Genomic DNA, 21,114 nt, shown 5'->3' with positions numbered 1-21,114 from the left:
CAAACGTCCGGAACGATCTGCAAACATTAGTTCGAAATGGAATTTTATCATATGATAATTTATGACAAATAAGAGCACACACATGCAGAGAGAGAGCAGATTACGAAAGCAGATAGATGTAGCATAGAGTAAAACATTGAATTTGAGTATTCTGTACTCCAAATTTGGATTAAGAGAAATTATAAATGCAAATATGTATGCAAAAAACTAGGAACATAAGGAAGAGATGAAAGGAAACCAAGTTATAGAAAGCAATGTTCGAGTATTGTTTGAGAGGTTTTATGGACATTGGTTACAGTTCACATAGCTTCTTATGGTTGATTTTTTTTTTATATAAATTTATAGAAAACTTTCTAAAGTAGAACCACAATTTCCATTGAGTAATTCCACTCCATTAGGCATAATGAATTGAAATTTCTACTATAAAAGAAAACTTTTAAATATTTAAATTGCTTAATTGAAAATTAAATTCTTTTCCAATTACTTCTTACACTTTAATATTAGAATTCACAAACATTTTTATGCATGCTTAGCTATGGTGACGAATTCAAAAATCAAATAACTTTTACATCATGGTAGAAAAATTTACCACATACTCATCTCAATATTGCATGGACATTTCTATGCATATCCAATGAAAAATCTAAATAGATGAAGTATAAATTTTTATTCATATTACATATAAAGCGCAGCTTTAAATTTTTGAGAACACTTTCATGCATTCATTTAATATAACATTCATTATGGCCTAAAACTTATGATATATACAGAATAATACTTGTAGACAAAGTGCAAAAAAGCTTTTAATAATAATTTAATAAAATATGTTAATGAACAAGATCACATGTGCTGAAGTTGGAAAAAGCATAAGCGTAGTCATGAAAGTCAAGAGAAAAAAATGTTAAAGAAATGAAAGGATGAATATTTGCTATACGTCACATGTATTTATGATTTCAATTCATATTTCAATGGAGAAGCAAAAAGAGAAAAATGTAAGTATGCATGAATATATACGTTAAAGTAATATATGTAGATATGAATATATCCATATTAGGAAGGTATTTTAACGTGAATACAATTTTCTTCCTTCATCTTTTTTCTTTCGTTTTCTTCAATTTACTTTCTTGACTGCTAAGGTTCATTTTTGCATACCATTTTTAGATTAGATTTGTATTTATAATAAGAACTCTGCGTAGCTGCTGTGCCACATGTTTTATGATATGGAGAGAATACCAAGAATTAAGAAAATGATTCATTATGTGGGTGAAACTCTTATAGCAACTTTATTAAAATGCAAATTCTGAAATTAAAATTTAATTTCTGGAAAAATATTGATCACTAGGTAAATAAGATTTGAAAATTGACTTGAAACCACTGACACGATGACTGTTTTAATTTTAAAACTACTTTAATACTAGTTGACATATGGCATGCGATCTCTTGTAATTACTAAGCAATAATAGGATTAAAAAATCAGCACATTTGATAATATAAACGGTATGTGAAGCCTCTAACAAGTATGACATTTTTTTAATGAAAATATTAATATACATTTGAATATATAAGGTTTCATTAAGAACAAAAATATTATGAGAGTTTTCGCTTACTAAACTTGAGCAAAAAAGGAAAATGATGAATAATGCAAACTAAAACAAAAAATTAGCATTTAAATTATAATATGCTTAAAATATGGATTCATTTCGTTTCGCACTTGAAAAATATTTTTACAGAATATTAAATAAAATTTTTGTTATGTTGCCTTTCTTTCCATACATTCTCATTTCATTCGTTTTCTCTTCCTCGAGCGTATTATTCCATCTATTCATCAACAACAAATTTTACTCTGTTTACCTAAATAATATACGTCTCATTCAGTTGAATTTTAGAAAGTCAAGTGCCTCCAGGATTCGTGTTTACCACAACTCCGCAATAGCTCTCAAGAATTTTCCTCTCCATCATCATAATATCTTGTCGGTTCGTCAAGCTCTCTTGAATAATAATAATAATTTTGTTTATGATATGCAAATTGTATGCATGCAAATTTTTAGTACAACTCTGACTCGGTCATTATTATATTGAGTATAAGATGAAAGTGGAAACAAAGGGAAATAAACTTAACGAAAAGGCTTCATTAATAATTATGAACTTTTTGCCTTTTAGAGTGATTTACTTTATTATATGATGTTATGCGGAGCTTAATATGTTAATTTGCAAGGAAAGTTCTCCACAAAATACATACAAAAATTTATGTTAAATATATTAATATGTATTTGTGTTGTAAAAGTTATTTTCTCAAGACTAATGATTTTTCTATCATCATTCTCAACATCTAAATTAGAGAAATTCAAATCATGATGGTTACATACTAACTAGGCCATCCGTTTCCTAATGGATATTCTCTCTCTATACATATATATACAAATATATTATAAACATATGGTTGACCAGAGCGTTTTGTTGTCGTATGCTATTTATGTTAATTGATGGTAATATATTTATTGGTTTATGGAAATTAGCTTCCTTTAACCTCGTCCTCATGAATAAACATGTTATGAAAAGGATTTTTGGCCCTAATATTTGAAAAGTATAAGTCATGCATGAAAATATTCTACATACATGTGTTAAAAGAGCCTAAAGGGAAAAAAATTAAAGAGATTAAAGTCATACTAATTCAAATTTCCTCTTATCGCATATTTTATGTTTCGTTGGAAAAATGAGCATGAAATATTAGGAAATATGTAGTTAATTTCTGGGCGAATCTACAGAAGTATATGTAATTTTTATAATGTGAAACTATTCTTGGAGCAATTTACTGATTGACTTTGCTATAAGTAATTAATTGACATACTCATTTACTATAAAATGTTTCATTTTCATACTTACCATCAATTAATTTTATCAACCTTCATTGATACCTCCATTGATCCAAGTACAAATTAATATTTTTGTTTTCGTAAAAATCAGAGACATACATTTTACGTATTCTGAAACCCAAAGACTTTTCTTTTTGAATACAAATTAATGAAATATTCCAAATAATTGAAAATTTAACGAGTATTTTTTCAACAAATGTCAGATCTACATCAAAAAATAAAGAAAACAATTTCGTTTTGCACAAATAATCGTTATCATCATCATTATTTCGATCAATATACAATTTGCTCGTCATTTTTTCTTTCCTACGATGAAGCTAATATATTGTCAAAAGCTATGGAAGGCGAAATCAAGTATCGAATTGCTCTTTATATCAACAACGTTGAAAAAAAAGCAAAAAAAAAAGCACATTTAAAGAAAACAAGAGACTGAAAAATGCCTGAAAATGGCTTTGATAAAAGCGAAATGTAGAGTATCTTCTGTGATAGAAAGCATTTCTTCTATAATTTAAAAGATTTTTTTATGTGGCATTTCAAAAAAGAAAATAAATCAAAAATGAATAAAATTTCTGATAACAAATGGATAGCCATATTGTGAGCATCTAAACACGAAATTCTAGTCAATAGATACGTTGAAGAGAAAACAAACACTCCAGTATGTATAATTCATCCAAAATACGATCATTGTTCATTTATGTCTCACATTGCATACATTTTCGATTTAAGTATCATTCTCGAGATTTTTATAGCTCAGATGACAAAAAATTAAAATTGAACGTGGCTTATGTACCATATTTCCAATATCAAAGTGACTCATGTATCTAAATATAAGCTGTGTTTTATGCATTCTATTTACATATTTTGTAGCTATCCTACGTTTACTATCACCCTTCTGTCCATACATATGAAGAAGTGGGATAAAGAAATGCATGTCATATTTCTCGATTGCATAAAAATGTAAACATTCAAATTCCATGTTAACAATCATCTACATGTGTAAAGAATTCATTATAAATTACTATTTGCTGTGTGTCTATAATTTAAGATTTAAGGTAAGTAATAGCGATAATTACAAAAAATTAAAGTTTATTACTTGGAAGCATAATTCTTCTTAAAAACTTGTTGCGAAATTTACATTATAATGAGTAATATTTTTCAAAAGGTTGAATATACCAAGATAAAGCTTCCTGAAAGTTACCTCAAAAAGATATGCATTATGTAAACTTATTGTTCTTTATCAAAACAAGCATAAAAAGAGACGAGAACATGCTTCTAGAAGCAGAAGAATAATCTATATAGTATGAATGTACAAACATATATAAAGTATACGTGTTCAATTTGTTTTTACACAGCTGGACATATCAATAAAAATTCGAAAGAGTATTTTTTTTATTTTGATTCAATGCACAGAAAATAAACGATTGCATGGGCTCTAAATATTCTACATACATATACAGCGTGTTGTCCATTTTACTTTTTCACTTCGGCAACCAATTTTTCTCGCTACTTTTTGTATGCTTTGTTTCAACCCCAGTATAGTAAAAATTTGCTTTCATTTTTTTGCCAACTCAGGCCCCAGCACGTAGTTTTATGTTTAAATAATAAAAAAGTGAATGATCACCAGTGCAGCAAACGTGGAATTATTTTTTATTAAGTAAAAAACAAAAACAAAAAAGTTACGAATGAACATGTACATATATACATCGACAGATTCTTATATATTTTATGAAGTGTATGAAATAGAGGGTGGTAATGTGCGATGTGATAGCAAGAATCTTTTTTTCTTTTTTCATTTTTCATGCTTAATCATTGAAGAAATGTGAAAGATTTCATCAATATCCTGGAATATTATAGATGCAAAGTATGACAAATTTATGAATGATAGTACTAAAAAAATTAATTAATGATATCTGATTTGATGAATTCTTTTTAAGTTTTTAATATAAAACTTGATGAGTTTGTGTCACAATTCTTGTACATATATTGCATTACTTTTCTATGATCACGATAATTTAATGCCTGTTCCTATAAAATTTAAGTTTATTATTAATACAACATTATAGTGTATAACAAAAGTTAATTCGGTTCCATTAGTCGTGAAATGACTATACAGAATTTTACAGAAGAAAAATACACGTATTTGATAATTCAATGGTTATAAAATAATGTAATTCATACAAATAATTTATGCTGAGTGTGCTACCTTTTACTCGCTACATTACATAGTATATACACATACATTTTTCTACCCTCGCGTCATTAAAACAAGAGCACGCCTTAAATCAGTTGTAGGATTATCAAATTTTCTCGTTTATTGACTGATATTAAAAGTGATATATATCTATGTTATATTGTGCTGTTGATATTTTACTGATTACTGTGCATTTTAGCCCAATGTTGTTCAATAAATAAACATCATGTTTAAATTTATATAGCTGTCGAAAATGCGGAATGTGTGTTAAATGTGTATCTCGGTCGAAAAGTTCATATCATTTGCAGGCAATAAAAAAATAAATTTCAGAATTTTTTTCATTTTATTTTGGTAGAAAATTTAATTTTTGTGTGTATCGTATGATTGAGGGTGTACGCCATTGAACACAACGCTATCAGCTGCACATCACCTGGTACATAATATGAAAAAAGAAAACATAATTCATCATCATGCATAATTTCGACTCATTTCACTTTTTCTCTGAACATCTATGCATACATGAAATTTTATTATTTTCATATCCTTATGCACAATATATTTTGTTGTGTGTAACATATTTATTTAATATTTTTTCATTGTTATATAAAAGAGAATGATATTCAGGTCTTTATATCAATGTATTATTTTGATCATTTCAGATCAGAGCGAATTGAAAATGGTATGAAGAAATTTTTTTTTTTAGTATATTATATTTTATCACAAATAAAGCGAAAAATTGATATAAAAATGTATACATGCTCAATTGAATATATAAAAAAAAACATAACAACAACAAGAAAACATTAAAGCATATAAAAAACGTTTAATTTAATTTAACTCAATTTAATTCAACAATGCTTGAAATGAAGGCTCAACCATGCAGTTTTCATATTTTCAGTATTTTTATTCAGCAATTTTCTCGAATCCATTTTACTTCTCTTTTTTTCATCTGCTCTCATTGTGTCTGGTCATAAATTTAAATTGTACAAGTTTTTGAATTAATTTAAAAATTTATTTTTCTCTCATTTTTGTACATTCAATTTTATGCTACTACTACTTGTTCCTCTTTCTATAATATATTTCAAAAAAAAAAGTAGAAAGAATAAATTATGGAAGAGGAGGAGAAAATGATTTTTCAGACGAAAATTTATTAAAATTTTTCTTATTGATTCACGCGCAAGAGTATTTTAATGCAAAATGTAATTCACTTAAATATGAAAACCTATATGACAGAGAAAAAAGTGCTTCATAAAATAAATAAATAAATAAATAAAAGGGGTAGATGCGAGTTGTCGATAAAATGTGATTATCATAATGCATAAACTGACTGAACAACTCATGACTCATTCACTAATTTATTTATTCATTTCACATATGGTTTTGTGAGATATATGTGTGATCAAAAAAAAGAAGAAATAAAGAGCTTGAAAAACAAATTTGTATTTAACTCAATTTCAATACCATTGCAATCCATCAAGATAATTTCAGCAATCGATCACTTGATAAACTGAAATTCGATTTTTCCTGCATTATTATGCTCGTCTGTGGGTTAAAAGTGAGATAAAGATGAAAATGTTAACCCTTTATCTGAATTATGTTCTAATCAAATTTATTTATCTTGAGTACCTAGAATCCGAGTTGCTTTTTTTTCGCGTTACTCGAAGTTTACTTTTTGATTAAAAATATTTTGCAATAATACGAACTATTGCCTTAGTTTACAAAATAGAAATATATTTTAACTTGTAAATAATTTTATAATATTTTTTTAATAAACCTAAAATTCGTACTTTTAATCTTCATACTTATTTTGAAGTACTTTCAGGATAAAAACATCCTTTACTAATAATAGCTTGGTATAAGTAAGAAATCAAGTGAAATGATGCTTCAGTCTTATTTGATGAATACTTTTCATCATGCTCAGTTAATTGGAAATTTTTGTTGGATGAAATTAAAGGATTTTATGAGCTTACAATTTACTCTTTTTCCATAGCAATTATAAACCCCATATTCCCAAGAAATCAGTGCAAGAACAAAATAAATAAAACCAAAGTAAATCAACGATAAAAAATCTAAAAAAAAGCCAATGTTGATTTCAAGTAAGTTGAAATTAAAGAGTTTTAGGAAGAACAGAGAAAAAGAAAGGTATGGAATAAAAGAAGCCATGAAAGAAGACTTTTATCTTATTAAATAAATATCTGCAAAATAGCATTTAACCTTTTTAGCCCATCAGCTAAAAATACAAACACCAAAATTACAACAATATTGAATGTTGAAAAGGACCCTACTGCGTCTGAGAAAGGAAGTGAAATGGGAGAAAAACCCTTTTAAGAGTATTAAAAATATTTCAGTGTGTTATTGAATGTTATAGCCTCAAATCAGTCATTCGACTCTTCAAGTCTACTTTCAAAGCATAAAGTCATAGAGAAATAAAGAGAGGGAGAATGAGAGAAAATGAGACTACGATGAATGTTTTGAACTTTATAGCAATTTCAATATCTCTTCGATCTCTACAGCTGTCATCTGATTAGAACATAAATTATTTGGAAATTTCAATAAACTAAATGGCATTTCAGGTCGACCGTAGGTCGATATATGTGTGTGTATGTGTGAATTGGAGTGTGGTTCTTTTTAAATTTGGAAGCTATTTGTTAGATGCCATTTATTACTTTCTTCCACTAAGCGGATTTTTATTATCATTTTCTACCCTCAATCTTTGATACAGCCATTAATGCGACAATAAATAAAATAAATTCATGTAGGTAGTAATGGAGTAGATAATGGAGTAAAAAACAGAAAAGAGTTATTTCACATTGATGAAGGTTGGTCAATTATTAGGATAATCATTTCAGGATAGAAACCATACAATCAACATGATTAATTCATTGAACTTGAAAATACTTTTATTACTCAAGAATTAATTGACTGACTTTTTATTAATTTGCGAATTAATATTGATGTTAAAGAGCCTTCAAGGAAAACACATACATATTTAAGATACAAAAGTTTAATATTGTTTATAATGGAATGGGTAGACTTATGGAAAGTGTAATATAATTGAAACGCACCCAGACACTATATGAAAATTTATAAACATACCCATGTCAAGAATTATTTTACGCATCACTTGTGATTCATAATGATAATGATTTTATTTTCTCTGCCTCTATATTAAATAAACATATTTAATATATATGCATGCTTGTATGAAAAAGAGAAAATAGTGTAAAGAACACTATGAAATGATAATTATCTTTGCATATGTATCGTTTCGGATGTGCCATGAAAATAAATAAACCATGAGAAATTAATTAATTGATTTAACAATCTAAATAACATTTGACGATGCTATACTTTGATGTGTGATGTATGTATATATTTTTCGGTTCATATACAAATATACATATCTTTAAGATGTCATCTTGTACATATTTAGGAAGTAGAAAGGTCGATATATAGAATTATTCATAATGATGAGCATCAGGAATATTTTAAAGAAAATATAGTTATTTAAATTACTTAAAAATTATTATTAGGAAGCAGATATTAAGAAGAAGATTTTATTTCAACAAACAAATATTTCAAAATTTATAAGCTGTCGAATTCATATGAAATTAGTGAATATTAAATCTCATCATATGTTTATTTTAAAAATTTCTCATGAAATACAAAGTCAGTCATTACTTATGCTCATTATTGCTTTAAAATGTGGAAATGACTATACAATAGCGCATTATATAACAGAAAACAAATTGCTGCCACACCAAACTGCAACCACGACTATATAAAATATGATTCAAAAATGAACTGGGAGCTACTAATTCAACAAATCGTTCACACACTAATTACTATCACAATGGATAAAATTTATTAATAGTGATTATGCTTGATGTTATTTTAGGTTCACAGTTTAAAAAAATAAATCATTGTTTGTCGCTTACTTTTATGGTTCTGAATACCATTGTTATTAATTTATAAATTATTTCGGTAAATTATTTATTTTTTTTCTCAATTAAAAAAAAATCAAAATTTCTCTGAAAATATTTTTTATAATTGTGAAACTCATCTATCTTCATAAAAATGCACAGCTTTAAGTTTAACTGTGCTTTGATTTTAGATATAAAATCACATTATATATAAAGACATAAACAAGCAATGGATTGCTAATACGGCAATTTCAACATCAAAAACATCTTCAATTTAACCTTTTGTTTTCACAAAAATTCTACCTTGGAGAGTTCTGATAAGATGAAAGATATATTGTAGCACGAAAGAAGGAAGTAAGTAAAAGTAAAAAGAAAACGAAATATGGAGAAATTTACTAACTTCCACGCGTGGCTTGCAATAGCAGAGTTATTATGTCTTAACAAATCTCATTTTATTTAGTTGATTTTATATCCAAAGTCATGGAATGGCTCCTCTCCATTCGGTGCATTTAGAACCGTTTCATAAAAAGTAATCGTACATTATTGCGTGGAAGTTTTTAAAATAGCAATATGTACTCATGTGGCGCTTACGGACCAAAAAAGAACGATATTGCGTGACAGAAAAAGGAATCCGACCTGAAAAGATTCATTGAATTTATCTACTCTATAAAATAAAGTCTCATTACTAGTGTTATTCCCAGCATTACCTACGTTGCATCAGAAGTATAAAGTTTTATTAATATAATTTAGGTCTTTATTCCTTCTATCATTCCGCTCTAAGCTCCGCATCCTTTATACAGTTATTTTTGTTTTGTGATTCTGAGATTCGTTGGTAATGTATTGAAAATCTCAGACGCATATTTTTCATTCTAATTCTGAAAATTTCAATGGATATAAATCCCAATTAAAGCCCAGTTATTGGGAGTAAATTAATATTTTCCCATCATGTTTGATGGGGTTTCATATTAGTTATTTAAATAAAATTAGAAACACTCTGTCGATAAAACAAATACTGTACGGATACATGTGTTTTCTTAAGTAGTCACGATATTTGAAGAAATATAAGGAAAACACGTGATATTTGCTAAGAAATATGAAAAAATGACATTTAAAAAATTATGTGTTTAACACAACTTGTTCAAGCTGATGAAATTCAAACAATTCTCATCATTGACACACATTCTGAAATAGATACAGAAAGAAGAAAAGAAAAAAATATTGCCGGAAAACTTACTGTATTACATAATCATCCATAATAAAATTATCATTCGTTGCACAATTTCTTTTTAGCATTTTTGTGCTAACAGGGATTTCTACAATAAGATTTTTTTTATTGCTGTCACAGATTTTATGTTTCCCTAAATAAAGCAGAAAGGAAGAGGAGACAGAACGAAAAAAAAAATAAAATAAAAATCAAACTAAGTAACGGCTTATCTTATCGCTCCTCAGAAATTGAGTTTGTTATATTTTTTAAAAAATAAAATAAAAAAACTTTTTGACTTGCAATGCTCCACATCTTTATATTTTAACTTTTCTATGTTGTTATTGTTGTACAACATCAGTAGAAATATACAACAACAATTTTAATCTTGATAAAAATATCCTTATTTTCTGTACGTCTCTTTATTTTCCTTTCGTCCTCCGCATATACTTTATTTTATTTTTTTATTTTCGATGAAGCAGAAAACCACACACAAATATTGATATAGAAACATTATATTACATACAAACACACGCGTGATATCATAGAGATATAAAAATAACAACTTTATTTCAACTCTATTTCTTCCGAGCATTTTTTATGAAAAATTTTTTTGTTCTTCGAAACTCTTAAGTTCCTTTTACCCTCAAAATTCTCTTAAGCATTGAAAGATTTATAATCAGTTTCTTGCTCCAGCATTGTTACATCAAAACAGCAATTTTTCAATTTTAACGCTTTGTCTTCATTATTATTATTATGCATATACTCCTATATATATTGAAATTTATTTTTGAATGAATATCGTACACTGTTTGTATGTTTATCATCACAATACTCAGTCATAATTGTGTTGAAATGAGCCAAAGGAACGAAAGCAATAATTCATAAAAGTATAATGAAAGAATTTTCCGTTTGTTAAAAGGTTTCTGTGCTTCTGAAGATATAAAGTAAGGTTTAAATTCTATTTTTGCGTCATGCTTATATTAAATAGAGTGCGTTCTTCTTAAAAAGCGTGAATTGATGTTTTGTGTTGAAAAGTTTATTTTAAATCTATCGTTTTTTACATTTAGGTATATTGACAAAAACTACAACTATTTTTAAAAAAAAATTGACAAACTGTTAACCTTAAAAACTAAACACATTTACCTATGAAAACTATTAAAACCTGTATTTTGAGGCAAATTTTAAGATTTGCAAAGAAGTATTAGATGAAATTTTATGTGTTTAAAAGTTATTCATTTTTTAATAAATGCTTAGATGCTCATAAATTATTTTTACTAATTGAGAATATACGATGAGTGCTATAGTGAAGACAATAATGATGATGAGTTTCGAGTAGCTCCTTCAAAATTCTTCAACTCCCATCACATTATCATAATAGAATAAAACGTTCACACATTTTTCACGCAATATACTTTTGAGAAAACAAAAAAGTCGTAAATTTCATTTAAAATTAGAATACATTAAGATTTTCAACAGCATTGATTGAAACGGTCTGGTAATATAAAGAAGACTTAAATCTTTTGAGCATTCATGAGAAAAATCATACCTACTTTTTTATTACAGACATCAGATTCTTGAAAATGTTAATTTTTTCTTGTTGTAAAAAGATATAGCTCTGAAAATAGAAAAAGATTCGTTTCACGAACGTCAATTTTGATGAAATCAATCCTTTCATATCAATCATAAACATAATGCTTTGAAATTCAATGATTACAAGTGATGATACTTAAGAAATCCTAATAATTCTGAAAAGTGGTTTTGTCCGTTAGAAAATTTCAAATATTTATTTACACAATTTAAACTTGATAAATTTTGTTTCTCGTAAAATTTAGACGTTCTGATGAATGTTGTTTATTACGTGACACAAAGAATGAACAAATTATTAGATCTACACTTGTTGCAAATTTTGCAATTAATTTTGTAGATATACAAATAGTTTTTCTTAAAGATAAGGAATAATTTTAATATACTTTTAAAGCAACATTTTATTGAATAATTGAGTTGCTATATCCTAACGATTTGCTGACATTTTAAAAAGAAAACAGCATTTTTTATATACTTTCAAAGGTTCTGTTTTCTATCCATTTATTCTTTCTTCTTTGTTTGTGTGTTTTACATAAGAGCTGAAAAAGTCTTTGTGACTTTAAATTCTCTGAGAATTTTTATGGTAACCACATGTTATAACAATTGCCTTCATACGAATTTGATCCCAACAAATCTTCTTTTCCTCTTAAATAAATATTTATTCTGTCTTTTCTTCTTTCCTCATTTTATAAAAAAAAGTGGCAATTTGAGATACTCAATCGTTTATATTAATGTGGCATTGATGTTCCTTTTTGGAAAATTAAGTTAGAAAGTGAAATCTACTTAATGAGTTCGAATTTCAATAACTATGCCGTTGGGACATATTTATAATTCACTAGCAAAATGAAAAATAATTTTAACTATAACTTTTCTCGTAAAATAATTACATCATAAAATTACTTTACTGTTCAGGTAGTGTATAATTATTAATATATACTGCTATGTCTAGAGACACATTCAAAAAAGAACAACAATATACTATTTGCTAAATGGTACGAGAAAGTTAGGTTATTGGACGATAACACTGCTGCAAATATGTTATAAAATTTGAGATGAAATAACTTTTTAAAGATTAATTTATAATTAAAAATTAATTTTTATTGTAATGGAGATACATATTTATTTTTATACTTTTTGTCCAAAAACTAGGTACTCAGGAAAAAATAAAATTAGATTTTTAAGTAGTTTAAAATGCTTAAAACTAAATCAATAATTGACAAACCTTACATATCAACTGATTTCTCATATAGCAAATTTTTTTAAAGAAAATATTTTTTTACAAAATATTGTTTTTTACTTCTTAAAACCCCTTAAAACAAAAATAAAGCTAATAAAATAATATGTATGAATATGAATTTTTAGTGTATGAGTAATAAAATAATTATACCAGTACTGCTTTCCTGCCGCTCTAAAGAGTTGTATGAAAAGGCTAGTATACAGTTTGGTTCCTTTTTTACTAGAATTATATTCCAAACTTCCGGTGTAAATGTATAACATGCATATATTTTTATTATGAAGTGAAATTTTATTGCACGAAATAAACTCACTAATCAATGGAAGAAAAGTTTTCTTTTGTTATATTATTGACTACACTTTTATGAGACATATTTTGGGTTTCAATTAATTAATAAATAAGTATTAAGACATTTAGCTTTTAATGAATTTTATTAATGAAACATGGAAAGTAAATTTACTACATTTTTAGTATTATATCAAAAAACTCATTTTAAAAGTGAGTTACTAAATTCTTAATTAGTGACTATCAAAATTACCGAATTGCACATTTTTAAAAAAGCTGGAAAGTGCTAAGAAAATTAGTTGAATGTTTAAGTTTGTTTACTCAATTCAATTTAAATCATGTCTTTATTATTTTGAAATAAGAAAATTATAAAACTAATCTATAAATTATTTTTCTCTTTATTTTTCAGAATTTTCCAATGCATTACGATTAATAGAAGTTAGAGTCCCAAATTACACAGTAAAAGATAATGTCGTACGACTTGAATGTATTTATGATATGGAAGATGAAAAGTTATATTCGGTCAAATGGTATAAAGATGGACATGAATTTTATAGATATTTACCGCGTGACCACCCACCAGCAACATTATTTCCACTTCCAGGAATAAATGTTGATGTAAGAAATGAGACATTTTATTGGTCAATAAATTAGAATTTAATAATATTTTCTGTTTTACTACCGTAAAGCTTTTCAACTCAACGGATGTACAAGTAGTACTACAATCTGTAAATCTCGCATCATCAGGAAGATACCGATGTGAAATATCTGGTGAAGCACCCATGTTTCAGACTGTAAGCGATACCGGAGATATGGTTGTTGTAGGTATGTGTAACTTTTGCTTTATCCTTACTTACTTACTTACTTACGATGAAATAGAACATTGAGATTGAAAAGTGTTTTATTCATTTCTCGCAAAAAAATTTCCATCCACATCTGAGATTCAAGCAAAGAAAGAAATAAGGAATAAAGAAAAGTTGCTGTAAATATTCCAAACACGAATTTCATTTTAATTATAAGCATGAAAATTTAGAGTACGAAAAATACCATTGAAGAGAGGTAAGAATGTTGATGTCATAGTACAGCCCAGAGCTTGGTTAGTAACAAACAAAACTCAAAAAATAAATTTTTCATTATTGTGTATTTTGAACAATGGAAGTAGTACAAACAGAGACATAACAGCAGCAGTAGGTTTATGTAGTTAAAAGTCAAACTAGAAATTATCACTTTTTTCATCGCTGGGTTTTAAACAGAGAGAATGAAAAAAGTTAATATACGAACAATTTTTTTTCTTAGGAAAACGTGATGGGGAAATATATACAGAGAAGAAAATGGATAAAAACGAAAATGAAATAATTCATTCGACAAAAATCGCATAAAAATTACATTATTATTTTTCGCTCTCGGAAATGATAACGCGCAGCACACGTAACAAACAAATTGGAATATTGCTTTATATTATTTGTCAAAAAAATTAGTAAAAGAAAAGTATACTGGTCTCTTGATATGGACTATGATTATATAATAGCACGTTATCAGAGAAACGGTAAGACATGATGTGGCTATGAGGTAAAGATGAAAAAAGTATAAAAATCTGTTTCGTGATAAAAAAAAAACTTCTACGCGGAAACATGTAATTTAGCACTTGCCTAAAGTTCTTTAGAAAAGGGAGCTTAATAAATATTAAGTCGTATTAAGATTTGAACTATCGAGATCTTGTCCTTCTTATGTATTTCATTGTTGAAGTTTACGCAACTTTATTTCTCGACTTCCTTTCTTTTAAGCTCGAAGTCAACTCGGATTTTTGTTGAAAATTCGACTCCATACAAAATTCGAGTCGAAGAAGTATTGTATTAAAAATTTAAATCAAATATATGTCAAGAGTGGAAGTTTATAAGTTCACAGAGATTTTTTCTCTCGATAATCTTACAATCATAGAAATTCTATCTTAATACAATGCTTCCATTGGAATACTAGTAAAATGATATGAATAATTAAATATTATAATTTATATAAATGTTGTACATTACATTCAAACATGCGTATTCAATGACAAAAATGTACGTGTTGGCTAGAAAATGTGAATTGCCTTCACGATAAGTGGCAAGTAACTCAGACTTTTTATCTTTATGTATATTGTTATTATTTTGATTTTTCGAGGGGCAATTTTCATAAAATTTATACGCTGATACTCCATTGGCTTACAAAATATTATATTTTTTTTTCTCAAGAGAATACGCGGAGCTCAAAAGATATTCTCGATATTGGATTTTTTTACTTGATTTTCAAAACCTTTCCTACGTTCATACACATGCTTTCCCATTCTCCTTCTTTTTATAATGATTGTGTGATGTAAAATAAACGAAATATTTCTTTTTTTATGCTGCATCATATATGACATGAATGATAAAACATCTATATTTTTACGTATATCTTCTTCATCTTACTCAAGTTCATGCTTTTTTGACTTTTCCCCAACGCTTTCTTACATTATATTCTTGCTTTGCTGCTTCTCTTGTGATGTTATAAAAAATTCATTTGCAAAATGCGACAAAGAATTGATGGCATTTTCACTCATGAATCATCGAATGTGAAATCGAATTCGTATTACAAGGGATTAGCTTATTTGTATTTGTTGAATGCCATTTGAGCTAAAAAAAGTAATATTCATCAAATGAATTTACAGCATTGACGCCAAGCAAATAAATAATGAAACTACATGTCGTTTTATAGATTTTACATCAGGCTTTTCTCAAATGAAAAATATTAAGAAGAAATGCAAATCACTTTGCTATGTGATTCTATTATAAAATTCTATTTTCAAAATACAAATATTCAATAACGGTGTAGATTTACAACAAAAAATATCTTTTCTGTAAATAATTTATTATTCTTGTATATTTGAGTGATTTAAAAATTTAATAATTTGTACATTAAGCCAAAAAAAATGTTCCATTCCCTTAATATTGTGGATTTTTTGTTTAGAAATGTCACATACAATATTCATATAAATTGTGTTCATAAAAAGTTGAAAAATATATTTAACAACATCATTTGATGTTGAATATGAATTTTTTAGCACTTAAATACCGAAAACTTTAAATGTTTTCTTCTTCATTTTTAAAATGCTTCAGAGCATACGTTCTTGATTGTCTCCGTAAATTATAAGGAGTTATAGAAAATTTTCCTTTCAACCTGACTTTCTTATTATAACACAGTAAAAATCTTTTTTTTTTATATTTCATCACAATCATCATTTCTATTCTTTTATCATTACAATTTTCCTTTATCTCATTTTCTTCCTAACTGTTCACTCTACGCTTCGTATTTTATTCGCTTTTTTCTTTCTACTTCAACATCATAAGCTTTTGTTTTACCAATCCCAAAGAGAACATACAATAATTTTTTTTATAACACTTGAAGCGAATGCAAGAATGAAACCAGAAAGAAGTGAGAAATGTCATCATTTAAAGAAGAAAGAAGCTTAAAAGTTTACACATTTTTGTGGGCGCTTGTATGGTGTGCTTAACGAAAAGAAAAAATGTGAAAAAGAAAATAATAAAAATGAGGAGTAAGATAGAGAAATAGCGTTTCTAGATTGTGCTTCTACAAAAACAAAAGAAAAGAAACAGTACCAAGTGCATTTTTTATTGAGTTCATAACGAAACGAATTTATAAGAAAGAAAAGCACTAAAGCAAAGCATAGAAGTAAAAACGAACGGAAAGCTTCAGATGAATAAGAATAAAAGAAAAAGAAAGACGACAATGACAACGTAATTATATTGAGGTTCTTACACTTAAATGTAAGGAGAAAAATAATAAAGTAGAGTGGATTAAAAATAATTCATTTTTAACTTTAATTTTTCAAAAACCATTCTAATAGAAAACAAGCACTCTTCTTTATATTAATTATATTTTTACTACTCAATTTTCACTTCATATAAATTTTAAAAAAATTTCTCTAAAAGTGCTTATTAACATTTCACCATTTTGCCTATATAACGCAAGTTTAGTGCTGAATCTTTTCCATTTGTGCTTTCTGTGCATCTTGTATAAAAAAGATAAAAATCTGTGATAACAATTAAAAATTGAAAGAAATCAAATTTAAAATTCAAGTCAATTTTCAATAATAATTGAATTTAGACATGAGAAACTTTTGTATTCCTTGTTTAGTTCATATAAGCTTTTAAAACTTTTTTCTTTATCTTTCTCATCTTATAAATTCAATCAATGTTGAATCAAGAATTTCACATTGCTTTCTACCTACTTCAGCAAAAAAAAAAAAATCTTTTTTTCTTCTAACTTCTTCTTTCCTTAACACATCCCAAAATCCTTCATCTTTCATTCCATCATGTGAACTTGTATACATCGGAAGATATTGGCTATTATTACGAGAATCTGTGATGTCAAATCAAATTTACTTCGTTTTATTTTGTCATTTCCAATTCACTTGCCATACACGCTTTCTCGCTTCAACAAGGATGAGTAATTGGACACTTAAATCTCAGAGTCTTGTCAGTACAATAATAGAATTTTCTGATATGAAATAAGGAAATAAAATTTTCCTTTACTACATTCTTACCTATACATATTTTGTTTTTGACAATCCTAAATTTCTCTTTAATTTATTTATATTTCGTAGTTTTGCCAGAGACTGATCCAAGAATAACAGGTGGCCGTGCAAGATATCAAATTGGTGATAAAGTTAATGTCAATTGTACGTCTGGAAGATCAAAGCCAGCAGTTAAACTAACATGGTTTATTAATGGAGTTCCAGCAAGCTCGGAGATAATTAGACATTATAAACCTATAAAGACTGGTCGAGAAGGTCTTGAACAAACTGTACTCAACCTTAGATTTCGCGTTCAGCAACATCATTTCAGAAATGGTGACATGAAATTAAAGGTGAGAAATACAATTCTAAAATCTAAACACTTATTCATACAGATTTTATATTGATAGTTTAATTCTTAATATTTAAATGGATGAAAACATTCAAATTATTCTTTCTTTATTTTCAATTAGTGTCTGGGTGTAATTGAATCAATATATTACAAAAGTAATGAAGAAAGCGTTATTGGAGACAAACAAAAAGCTTCCATTTTGGAATCGAAAAAACCTTTATCGGCAACATCAACATCCAACACCCGAGCTGATAGAGTTCATGGTAAGAACTATTTTTATTAACAGCTATTCCTAAATAATCTTTTTTTTTTACTTTTTTTCTACAGCAAATTCATCAAAAAATCTACAGCTATCACATCAGTTTTTAATTTTAAATTTACTGATTCTTTTTTTCTTCCTTTTTCAACGATATGATTTAAGATAACTATAAAATCGTTTTAAAAGTGCAATAGAGTCGATATAAAATTTTAATAATTTATAAAAGAAAGTGCTTAAATCAAATTTTAAAAGTAACTGTACGAGTCATAAATTTTTGTTGCAATAAGTTTTAAAAAATCCAAATTCAAAAATTTTAATTCAATTTGAAAACGTTTGAAGTTAGAAAATGAAACCAGATAGGCAGTCCTAATGTAAATACTTTATATACGACAAACAGTAAATTAAAATCAAAAAATTTAGATAATATTCATAAATTAAGAGAACAGCAAATTGAATGTAAATTCTTGCAAAGAATTTTATAAACTGATGAAAAGAAAAATTTAATTTTTCTGCGTATATGCACATACCTAGATGATTCAAAAAAAAATTATCTGTGTATGAAGTTAGCTTTTGGAAATTTTATTAATATGTACAAATTTTCGAGACATGAGAATTAACAGAAAATTAATGCTTTATTCCTGAAAGTTAAAAAAAACGACATATTTTTGCAATTGAAATAGTCATTATTTTATTTTGTGAATGCTTAATGTACATAATTATAATTTAAATAGTTTTTTTAAAAATCATTTTTTTTGTACAGAATACTTTTAAATGATTATAATATTTTAGGCTTAATTTACAACATCAAAGTTTTCCTTCAAACCAAAAAGTTATTTTAAGAAAAAAGAAAAATTCGTTTTTGATGAAATTCAGCCATAAATTTTATGCCAATTATTTGATTACTATCAATTATTATAAGCATTCTAAGAAGTTTGAAAATAAATTTGCAGATTGTAAATTTTCAAAGCTTTTTAAACATTGCCCAGTCAATACCTTTTCAAATATATTCAGTGCCTCAGAATTTATTTATTTTTTTTTTATTTTTTGGTATTTTTTCGAATAAAAAACTTTTAAAAAATCACAATTTTCAAAATATATTGTGCCAAAATGACTATCAAAGATTGAAAAAATTCATTTCACATGATGGTAAATTACTTTTTAAAAAATAATTTACTAAAAAAATAGATATACGAATGAAACTTTTCTTATCATATCCATGTAAATTTGTCATATCAATAGTGTTCAACAACATTTTTTAAAATCTATAAAACTAACTATCTAATTTATATACTCATAATAATAATAATTGAAATTTAAACATTCACGAAAAGCATTTTTCTATAATAGATTTTTCCCTAAACATAATCAGAAATTACATACACCATATTAAGTAAAACATTCGTATCAAAATTTTTGCTTTTGATTTTTTCTTCTTCAAATTTTAATAAATAACAATGGAAAATGTTTTAAAAAAAGTTTAGGGAAGAAAAATAATCGTGATATATATAAACTTTTTATTCGGGGCACTTTGAACATTTTATCACTTTAAAGACTCAACTGAGTTGTAAAATACCACAAGTTTCTTTTATAATATGAGAAAAAAGAATAAAAGATATGAAAAAGTTTACGAAATTAAGATAAAATTCTATAAATTTTTAAATGTACTTTTAACTTTTAAGAGATAATAAAAACCTAAGGTTAATTAATGTTTATGAAAAGGGTGTTTTACTTTACTTTTTTTATATAAAACTTTAACTTTTATCCGTTCAATCCACTTTTTTCAGTTCTTTTACTCAAAATATTATTATTTTTTTTTTTAATTTTTAGTTTTTCATTAATTTTTTCAACAGTACCATAAGGTTTTTAAGTTTTATTTTCCTACAGATTGGTATATTTTTTTCAATTTCAAGAATGCCTAGTTGAAGTTTTAAAAATAATTTGTTAATTAATAAATGTATGATATAGGTAGCTAAACTAGTAAATTTAAAGAAAAGTCTATTTATAAAAAAATGTTGAAAGAACTCTTGTTATTTTTCAAGAGACTTATGAGCAATTTTGTCCAGCGATCTGTAAAGTAATAAGTAAACACAGTGAAATTCAAAAATGTAAGTATTTAAAAATAAGTTAAAAATTTAATTAAAAGACCCTTTAGAAAGTTTAAATTCTAGGAAGCCATTACATTCAGAACCAACTTTTTCACATTCAGAAATTTCTTCGATTCTTTGAATTTATTTCAATTATTTGTAACTTAGTTCGCATTTGTGCTTACTAATTATTCATGATCCGTTATTAAATCTCAAATTGTAGTTGCCCAATTCTTGGTTCTGGTCAACAAACTGTTACATTTAAAAAACCAAACTTTCTAAATTTGGTTGCTGATGATAAAATTTGAAGAAAAAAATCCATGAGTAACTTTCTGCCAGATGTCCAAAATCCCAACGGTGGTATGAAAAACGGTGCATACAAAATTTGCTCAAATTTCATTCAAAATTTTAAGAGTGCTCGACTTTTTGACGAATTGGAACATTTTGATACTTTGTCAGCGCAACCCGGCAAAAAGCCGATCTTCGGACTAATTAGCGCATTTAATCTTTAGTAAATTAAATGTTGTCATTTTATCAGTATTACCAATAAGTTTATATTGGAAAACTTGCAGC

The 21,114-nt window shown here is 26.6% G+C and overlaps 1 protein-coding gene across 1 annotated transcript in view; it reads left to right on the top strand.

The window, feature by feature from the left end:
• LOC139090778 (uncharacterized) overlaps window positions 1-19,299 on the top strand; it is a 40,448-nt gene extending 21,149 nt beyond the window's left edge. Inside the window, exons 2-6 of the mRNA XM_070640600.1 lie at window positions 13,704-13,912; window positions 13,984-14,119; window positions 17,937-18,199; window positions 18,320-18,461; window positions 18,526-19,299. Coding sequence (XP_070496701.1) covers window positions 13,704-13,912; window positions 13,984-14,119; window positions 17,937-18,199; window positions 18,320-18,461; window positions 18,526-18,623 — 848 coding nt within the window. The 3' untranslated portion in view covers window positions 18,624-19,299. The remainder of the gene's footprint in view (window positions 1-13,703; window positions 13,913-13,983; window positions 14,120-17,936; window positions 18,200-18,319; window positions 18,462-18,525) is intronic.
• Window positions 19,300-21,114: the final 1,815 nt, after the last annotated feature.

The sequence above is a fragment of the Chironomus tepperi genome, unplaced genomic scaffold (genome assembly GCF_022539635.2).
Source record: "Chironomus tepperi strain 1889 unplaced genomic scaffold, CSIRO-AGI_Ctep_v1 contig_219, whole genome shotgun sequence".
NCBI classification, from domain to species: Eukaryota; Metazoa; Arthropoda; class Insecta; order Diptera; family Chironomidae; genus Chironomus; species Chironomus tepperi.
This window is presented reverse-complemented; position numbering and strand designations above follow the sequence as displayed.